This window comes from Meleagris gallopavo, chromosome 14 (genome assembly GCF_000146605.3).
Source record: "Meleagris gallopavo isolate NT-WF06-2002-E0010 breed Aviagen turkey brand Nicholas breeding stock chromosome 14, Turkey_5.1, whole genome shotgun sequence".
In the NCBI taxonomy this organism is placed as follows: Eukaryota; Metazoa; Chordata; class Aves; order Galliformes; family Phasianidae; genus Meleagris; species Meleagris gallopavo.
This window is the reverse complement of record NC_015024.2, coordinates 15,955,111-15,964,676: the sequence shown is the minus strand read 5'-3', so window position 1 is coordinate 15,964,676 and position 9,566 is coordinate 15,955,111. Positions and strand designations below refer to the sequence as shown.

Here is a 9,566-nt window from a genome sequence, read left to right as displayed (position 1 = left end):
CGCCGCGCCGTGACCACAGCGGGTGGCGCTGCCTGAAGATCAGAGCGGGAAGGAAAGCCGGGCACGGTGGGAGGCGGGTCGAGTTTGCGCTAATTGCAGTTACTCAGAAGTTTGCTGGGAAACGCGATGCTCGAATTGGACAGCTTTGTTTTTCTTTCTTTCTTCCCGCAAGGTCCCTTCCTGGTACCACAGCAGCTGAATGCGCTTCAAACCTGAAGAAGATTTACAGAGTACAAACAGTGCAGGTGAGATACTGGAATTTTGCGTGCTGCAAACACGAAACATAAGGTGTGAAGTTACCCGAACACCCATCTGGGTGAGACACGCTTGGCTTTGCTTCCCCGTGGTGGGAGATGTGCCTCGTGGCTGTGTGGTGTTCCTTGGTCGCTGTTTGAATTGCCCTTGGCTTTGCCAACCAGAAGAGGGGATGGAGGGACCTGAGTTGCCACTGATGCCTGTGCTGCACTGTTACACTTGGTGATTTCCAGTGTGTTTTCTGTCTTTTCTCAAAGTTTGAATGCAGAAAATCATTACACAAAGGCACAGTATTACAGTGCTCGTTTTTCTCTCTGCCCTTGAGCAGATTTTTTCTGATACTTCCATCAAGCTGTCTTGCATTAAAGTGCTCTTACATCACAGAGCACTCACAGCAACGAGGAATTCTGCGTGTCTGTGTCATCTGTTGGTGCCAATCAGTGGGCATCTCTTGCTAGTAAATCAGGTTTCTCTTTTAATACCAGAGTTAGCGTGAAATTCAGAGGATTAGTCTTTGTCTTACCATGGTGCTCAGTTCATGAAGCCTCTGAAATCATGCTGATGGCAATGGACTAGGGATGGTTTCCACTGGGCTTCCTCGTCAATGACTGTCAGCCTGCTCTGTGTGTGATGTTGTCTCCAGCAGCAGCCGTGGGAGACAGCCTGCACGTAGGAGGTGCTGGACGAGGCTGTCTACAGCTGGCACGGCATGGAGGCTGTTTGCAGGCCCTGGGTTTGGGTCCAGGAGTGCAGGGAGGCAGCAGGAGAGGGAGGCAAACTGGAGTGACTTTTCCTTCTCTGCTAGCGAAGGTAATGGCTTTTAAAGAGAAGAGCCAAGGGCTGTTGGAATTTTACCACGTAGCGTTGCAATCTTTGTTTCTAAAGTTGTGCTAATGATTAAATATTAGATGAACTAATACTTAATTAGCTGTACTAATGCTCAGTGTTACATCCCTGCGTGTCGCTGCAACACAAGTCTTTAAAGGCCTTTCTTCATCCCAACTGCTGGATAAAGAAGAAAGGGAATTGGGCTCTCTTTACTCTTCCCTCCCTGTTGCTCATTGCTGCTGTTAGTGCCTTTTATCCACCCAAGTGCATCACAGCTTCTGCTTTTTTTCAGCAGAAAAGTTAGAAAGTGAGCTGATGGATCCTGGGTCCTTTCATTCTCACCCATTCCTGCACTACTGCATGCATCTCAGGTTCATGGTCTCATGAAACCCTTTATTGTGAATCTAGGTAGAGTATTTGGATTATAGTTAGGTACTTGGCTCAGCAGAATTATTGCTTGGTTTTGTTTATTTGTAGTTCAGGCTGATTCCAGTGAAGTTTTGGATGAGTCCTAATTGATGCCAAGTGGAGAGTTTTTACATAAAGTACATTTAAGTATGTGCTTTTAGTATGTTTAAAAAGTTTTCAGTACTGATTTGTTCTGACACACCTCAGCGTAACTCTGATTTTGATATTTTTTCTCTCTATTCATACAGACTCTGTCTCTAAAGCATATGGAAGCAAATTAAATAACTACAACATATATTTGCCACACACTGGGGCACAGTCATTCGGAGTTACCGATAGATGTTTGGTAGATTTTAGAAGGTCATTGGTATCCTTCTTTCTGCCTCCACCTTAAGCAGGATTGGATCTTCCTCACCCTCCCCTGTGAAGTTGCAATCGATTGACTTTGGAGCTTTTTCTTGCAGTATAGAAGGCGATGGGTCTTTGGCAGTAAGGTGCACAACAGTTTTAGAGAAAATGACCACAGAATTAAATCTGCACTGAATCCATTCTCTTAATGCAGTCAGTGTTTCTGTGTGTTTGCTCGATGAAGGATTTCTGGAGTGTCTACAACAACATCCCTCCCGTGACGAGTTTGCCCCTGCGATGCAGCTACCACCTGATGCGTGGAGAAAGACGGCCCCTGTGGTGAGTGCTGCTGCGTGGAGATGCTGGGAATGGGCAGGGACAAACCCTGCATGGAGAGGGGTGGTGGGCATGGCAGGAGGAGGGCTGTGTTTCTGCTGCCAGCCAGTGCCACAATGTGAGAGCTACAAGGAGTGTTCTGGGCTCGTGTCGAGCTCAAAAGAGAATCTTTCCTAAAAACACAGGCTGGAATTTAATTGTCTACTTTGGAACATAAAGGTCAGAAAGAAATTAAATTGTGAATTAACAATTAAGAAATTAAAATGTGGCTTTGAAAACCAGTTTGGGAATACACAGAACATTACTTGTATCTGAAATACTCTATTGCTTTTTTTCTCTTTGCACTGATGCTGGTTTAATCATGATGCAAATGACTGCATCCTTAACTGTTCTTCACCTGTACAAAAGCAGAGTGTATGCATAAAGATGTGCATACGAGCTTAGGTTAAAAATAATTTAAGGCATCATGAAGTGATGCATTGCAGCAAATTCCCACTTGATTGTGGGACAGTAATGAAGTAATGTATGAATCACTGATGTTTTCCTTTCGGAAATTGAGTTTAGCATGCCTTCTTCCTGATCCAGTTCCTTCACATCTTAATTAGCTGAGCCATTTACCAAAGAGACTTGATCTTTTGGACATCATTTGCACCAGATTGTGATTGGATTAAGGTTTCCTAAGCAGATCATAGTCTCAATAGCTGGATGTTGAGTTACTCTGGGAGGTTTCTGGCCTACCCTGTGTTAAAAGGAAATGCTTTCCTAGAGGGAAATGCATGTGAAGATCAGTGTTACTTTTCTAACAGTACTGTGACTGATCAGAATAGCTAAGTTGATTTAGAGAGAGATGGTGGTGTCTGTATAAGCCCTTGTGTGCAGTACTTGGGAACTTTGGAAGGGTGAGTGAGAACACTTTTGGTTTTCCTCAAGTTTTAGTTTTGGTTTGGTAAGTCCCTATTAGACAAGTAAAAAGCAAAGTCCTTTCTTGATGGTGCTGCATCTGCGTTACGGCTGTCCAAGTAAAGTGCTGCATTTTGGAAAGGGATTGCAGGAGGTCTGTGCCATCAGTAGCCCAGACAAGCTTCGGGCTGTTTGTTTGTTTGTTTGTTTTGTAAGAATAGGGAAATTAATTTCTGGTTGTCACAAAGCTGAAATGAAGTTTGCTCGTTTGTTGTTGTGTGTTTGTTTTTTTTAATTAAACTGGTTAAAAAAAATAAGCTGCTTCTGTGAAAATATGCCCGAGTTTTTCCAAAATAAAAGGTTACCATAGTAAGACATGAAATTGCTTTGTGACTTGTTCCCATGCAGTGTGCAGCCACTTCAAAGCCTGTCTGTAGCCAGGGAAAACGTATATATTTTCCAACACACAAACCTTAGGAGAGAGATTAGGTGTTGAGAGATGCAGTTCATATGAACAATGAAAGAATTATATCTGATGTCAGAAGTCATAACTTGAGTCATGCTACCCAGAGTCAGTAATTGCATTTCAAAAGGGAATTTTCCGGGCAAATTAACCCCCAGACATAGGTTTATCTGGATGTGCATTTCAGTGCTTATTTTACTGATCTATTTCCCATAACTAGGGAAGAGGAAAGCAATGCCAAAGGAGGTATATGGAAAATGAAGGTCGCTAAAGAAAGTACGGTATGTAATACTTTATTTAGAAATATTTAATAAGTAGCTGTTGTAAAACTTTCTAGGTTTGACATTACCCAAAGTAACAACCAAACACCATCTAAGTCTACAATGTTTTGCTTTAAGATAGTGAGGAAAAGTTTCTTTTCAGATGATTCAGTATTTTGCACTTTCAGTCACATTTGTTGATGTATTACAAATCAAATGAAAGCTGCAGCATTCTATTCCACTTCCATTTGGCAAACACGGTATTTTCTAACCAGCTGTATCCACAAGACTTGGTTTGCCTGCAGGCACTCAAAATATACAAACATCTCTTCCTGATTATAGCCAGAACCTCAACAATGCTCTCAAGACTCCACGCACACAGTTCAGCACAAATGCCAGTTTCACTGAGCACCAAATGCTCCCAAACTACCCAACTCAATAGGAGTGTTGTGCTTGGCACTGCCTGTGCCCACCATGTCTGGGGGTGAGGAGCTCTGTGCTTTGCTGTGCCCAACGAGGACTTATGTTTTCCAGGGGTGCTGGGTCTCATCTAATGTCTCCCACTGGTAAGGAAGGATCTTGCTCAGTCTCTTTTCCCAATCCCTCCTGTGATGGCTCTGCTGCTTACCAGGCTGTTTGTGATGTCATAAAAAGCCATTTGTGCTTATTTGTAATATGATTGTGTAGCCAGGGGAGTTTTTTGTTAAGTGTATGGGAGTAAAGAAGAGTGGTGTCCCCTTTGGCAAGAGTTGGTTGTCTATCACTGTCACATCACTACTGTGTGTACCTCTTGTGAAACTGCAGTGTTTGAGTTTTCTTTCTGAAATTTGGAAACACAAAAGATAAGATCTGTTCAGGCATGTTGTTGTTCTATCCCTGCTGAAACAAGTGGCTGTGTGCTGGGTGTTGTGCCCCTATCAAATGCGTGCTGAGTGACTTTCCCTGCAACCTGTCATGAAGGGAAGGTCTGAGCTGTTCACGTGTTATTTGTGTGCCAGTGGGGGCTGGGTCAGACCTTCAAACAGTGAACATGAAGTGTGAGAAAAATGTGACAGCCTTGAGGAAGGCATTGGATGCTGAAAGATGTACTTGAAACTTCAGCCAAAAGCTAATTGGCTTTGCCTGTGGGCTTGCTTCTGTATGTGAATTGCAGCTTTCTTCCCTCCAATCCCAAGTGATCACAAAAGATTCTGAAATGTTATTTTCTTTATTATAATCCAAGGTGTGAAGATGGTCAGAGGTGACAAATGGTTTTGGGAGCTGCATTGTGGGTGGTGAATTTAGGGAGCTCAGAGAAGCCACGTGTTTCAGAGCCTGAGTGATCACCACTTCTTGAGATGAGGATGCTTTCTGATACCTAAATGATAAATACCCCCACTTGTCCCTGGAAGGTTTAATTGAAAGAGAGCCTGACTCAATTTTTAGTACTTTTGTAAATAGCATAAATAACAACTCATGTCCATTTCTCCATTTTGGCTCTGTGCTTCTAATCATCACAAACCCCCCATGGCATCTCTTTGGCCAGGAAGGAAGATCTTGTACAGCCCTCGTTGGAAAAGCTGATATGCTTGAGCAAAGCTTGGTGAGGGTGGGAGGGAAAGGCAGTTTTTCTGAGGAAATCAGTCTTTCTATTGGTGTGACTGACAAAATACTGACATTTAAATGTTGTTGCATGTGTACAGTGCTTCTGTATGCTGGTTTTTAATACAAAAACTAATACTTTTTAGATCCTCATAAGCCTGATCCTGCAACTGCTTACTACTGGATGAAGTGCTTCCTACCCGTGAGGCCATTAGGACAACTCAGTAGTGAGCACTGTGCCTGGTAACGAGAGTACATGGTCATCCCACATTCATATCTGGGCTGGTCACTTGCAAGGACATCACCTCACATGCTGCCCCACCTCTAGAGCATCAGTTGTCCCATAGCCTGACTATGTGTTATATAGGATGAGATGATAATGAGTTACAGAAATGTGTGTTCCCAAAGACGGTATAGCTTGGAAACCCTTAAAGCAGTTTATTGGTTTGTTGTCTGCATAGCTGCTTGCTTTTTGCTTTAACTTCGGTGCGTTTAATTTTTTAATAGCACTAAAACTCAAGTTATCTCAAACAGCAGAATAGGCATTCTTTTAAGGCATCATATATTTTGGTGATGCAGTCAAATACAGAGGCTGATACATTCTTTATATACATATATATATTCTGTCACTCAAAATGCTCATCTTGGAGCATAGTGCTGTATGTGTTGGTCCAGAGACATTCCAAGTTTTGTATGGGCTTTGACTTAGGTGATAACAAATGTCAAAAGGAAATAAGAGTGTGACTGATCTAGCAGAGCCAAAGAAAACGGCAGATAGCTGTTCCCCCTTATTTGAACTCCCTAGTGAGCATTCGTACTGTTGAAAGACAGGCTTATTTCATAGGCAAGGCAAATCAGATGTGATGCTTAAATATACATCCATTTCATTTACTGGTAGGGTTTTTCTGGCACTTCTCTTAGCACAGGCAGCGACTCCTTTCCACAGAAACAAACCATCACAATTAAAGCCTTAGGGTCTTTTCTCATGGGAAATTCTTGGGAGAATTCAGTGTGCAGTGAGAGATGGACATAGTGAAGGTAAACTTACAGTTTAAATACTAAACAATTTTTTCTAAAATATATTTTTATCAGTTTTATTTTCAAGTTCTAAATTCTTGTTCTGACTGTATTGAAGAAATTATGTAACACAATCATCTTTTTTGTCTGGACAACCTCGTAATGAGAACGCACTCAAAACTGAGCTAACAAAGGGAACTTTTAAATTGAGATAGTAGGGCAAAAGTAACTGCTACTACTTCTTCTTCTTAGGCAGCAGTTTGGAAAGAGCTCCTGTTAGCAACTGTTGGAGAGCAGTTCACAGACTGCTGTGCTGCAGGTAACTTGTAAGTGATTGCTGCTGCTGTGTCCATGTGATTACCAGGAGGAGGAGGAGGACAAGGCATTCTGGTGTTGCAGCACAGAGCTGCCTCTGGTCCCCAGCTCACCAGCCTATGTTCCTGGGAGGATGGCAGGTTATCAGGCTTGTAAACATATCTTAGCCAGCATTTAAATGGTTGAGATTAAATTCTACAGTGCCACAATTCTGGAACCCCAAATTATGTTTCTATACCATTGTACTGTCACAGTTGGAAGAAGCCAAATTGGATAGATGCCCCTGTTAGCCCTCGTGGGCTCCTGATTCCCTTGTAGGCAAGAATAGAAGTGATATTAAAGGTGAATGATTTTGTGGCACTTCATTAAAACCACTATGAGGTAACATTTACATAGTACAACAGTTTCTATAAATACAGTGTTTGTTAACTGTTCTGTCTGGTTTGAACATTAGTATTCTCTTCATTGGGGATTGCTCTTTCATTGCTTCAGTTTGTTCAACTTTTGGGCGCTTTCACAGCACATAAGTATTGAATTAGATGTGTCTCATTTAAAGTAGTTTTTAATGATGCTTCCTGTGCTCTGCAGATGATGAAGTCATAGGGGTGAGCATCAGCGTTCGTGACCGTGAAGATGTTGTACAAATCTGGAATGGGAATGCCTCCTTAGCAAGTGAAGCAAAAGTGTTAGAAAAGATACATAAACTTCTGCCTCACACCTCTTTCAGAGCCGTGTTTTACAAACGTGAGTATTTTCTACTGGCTGATCTCCACCTTTGTTAGAGAGACAAGGTGCTGGTGGGATGTTTCCATGGGAATAACCTCTCTAGTTCCTCATCAGCTATTTGGAAATGCAGCATCTCTCATTGCACTGAAATTATAACTTCGGGAATTGAAGAGATCTCTTTCTTTAGGCTCTATTTAAATGTGTATTTAAGTAGTGCATTCCCAAAAATTCCTCAGCACACTGTGTCCTCCTAGGCTGCTTGGACATCGTTGTCTTCTGTTCATCTTTTCAACTCCTTGGCAGAACTTATGTTTTTTGTACATCTTTCCCCTTCTCTCTCTCCCAGCACACAGAGAGCACCATGCCTTTGAAGGCCGACGTGGGAGACATTAAATGCAGCCTTAGGTTTGTGTGGTGAGGTGTCTGAGTGAGGACAGCAGGAGACCCTGCACAAGCACCACATGTGATGGTCCTCCTGAATTTAATGCTTCTCATTGGGCTGTTGCTACTGAAAATGAGGAAACGCAGTTGCCCTGACTGCTAAATGTGCCATTCATGACTTCTTACTTGGTTGTGATTTGAATTCATGTTTTTTTTTCTTTGAAAAGTTATTTGGCCACTATTTTTTTCAATCAGGTCATATTGATTCCTATTAAGATATAACATTTGGATTTTTCTGAACTCTTTGTACTTAAATGCAAACATGCACAAACGTTGGATGCTGCTTTTTTGAGATGGAGGAATACTGCCTTGGTGAAATGTGTTTTCAGTTTTCTTTTTGAGACATTCCTATCATATGAAGATTTACTCCCTGTCTTTGTCCCAGGAGATGAAGGAGTTGCATGGCATTATTCTAACGGGCTGTGCAATCTGCTCTTGCACTGACAACAGCACACATCCTGCAAAAGTAAATAGCAAAGTATTCACTGAATGGGCAACTGAAGAGATGTATTTATATGGGTCTGACCCTGGGTGAGATGATGTTGAATGTTTAAAGTGTGGTGACTCCCGAAGAACCCTGGTTCAGGCTAGAATTTAGAGATTTTGCAGTAAGAAACCCTGTGAACCACCCACCTCCAATTTATTTAAGAAGGGATGATAGTTACAATCTTTTCAGCTTATGATCTTTCTCTATACATTCATGACAGAAGTCACAAATTCTTTCTAACCCATTTGCCTAACCTGGTTCATCCCTCACACTTCTGGAGATGCTAGGCCTGCACCTGCAGAGGCTCAGATCAGAAATGCTGTTCACTTTGGTGCAAAGGAAGAAATTCTGTCACTCGTACTTTCCAGTGTCATTGCTCCTTGGTCATCTATTTTCTTTAATTTACAGGAAACAAATGGATTTTGTTTTACAGCATGAGTGTGAATATTAACCGCATTAATCTGTAAATGTTTGTATTGAGGTGTTGGTTTGCTTTACTGTTCTACCAAAGATTAATTTATCTCCTTGTGCAAGAAGAAGCTGTAAGATAGAGAAAGATTTGCACTCTGCTCAGCATTACTTTGTGGGTAAGAGTTCTTGTTTGGCAACTGGTCCAATGGCACTGATCTCCACGTTTGGTGTATTAAGAAGCAGCCATTAGAATCAAAGGTAGCAATAAGAATTACACATAGGAGAGGTTGGGTTTTTTTTTTTGTTTTTTTTTTGTAAACAACTTTGTATTTATGAATTCAAACTGTGCAGTTAGTGAGCATTATTAATTAAACACAATTTTGAAAATCCAATGTCTTGCTTCTGTGGTTGCTTTTTGAATCATCATAGAAACACAGAATGGCCTGGGTTGAAAAGGACCACAATGATCATCTAGTTTCAACCCCCCTGCTATGTGCAGGATCTCCAACCACCAAACCAGGCTGCCTGAAGCCACATCCAGCCTGGCCTTGAATGCCTCCAGGGATGGGGCATCCACAGCCTCCTTGGGCAACCTGTTCCAATGTGTCACCACCCTAAAAATTGCATTTCTGGGATGAAATGTTCCTGCTCCATGGCTTTGGTGGTGTCTTGCAGTGTCATGGGTTAGTTATTACCTTACTCATCTCACTGAAGGAAAGGATTTTTCTAGCTGTCTTGCATACCCTTTCTTTAAGAAAGATCTCTGCTCGGACATTGGATAGGTGGTGAC

General features: G+C 42.0%; 1 protein-coding gene across 1 annotated transcript in view; it reads left to right on the top strand.

The window, feature by feature from the left end:
- EIF4E3 (eukaryotic translation initiation factor 4E family member 3) overlaps positions 1 to 9,168 on the top strand; it is a 14,682-nt gene extending 5,514 nt beyond the window's left edge. The window contains exons 2-7 of the mRNA XM_010718731.2: positions 173 to 245; positions 2,054 to 2,178; positions 3,759 to 3,819; positions 6,649 to 6,715; positions 7,300 to 7,455; positions 7,784 to 9,168. Coding sequence (XP_010717033.1) covers positions 2,078 to 2,178; positions 3,759 to 3,819; positions 6,649 to 6,715; positions 7,300 to 7,455; positions 7,784 to 7,830 — 432 coding nt within the window. The 5' untranslated portion in view covers positions 173 to 245; positions 2,054 to 2,077 and the 3' untranslated portion in view covers positions 7,831 to 9,168. The remainder of the gene's footprint in view (positions 1 to 172; positions 246 to 2,053; positions 2,179 to 3,758; positions 3,820 to 6,648; positions 6,716 to 7,299; positions 7,456 to 7,783) is intronic.
- The last annotated feature ends 398 nt before the right edge of the window (positions 9,169 to 9,566 follow it).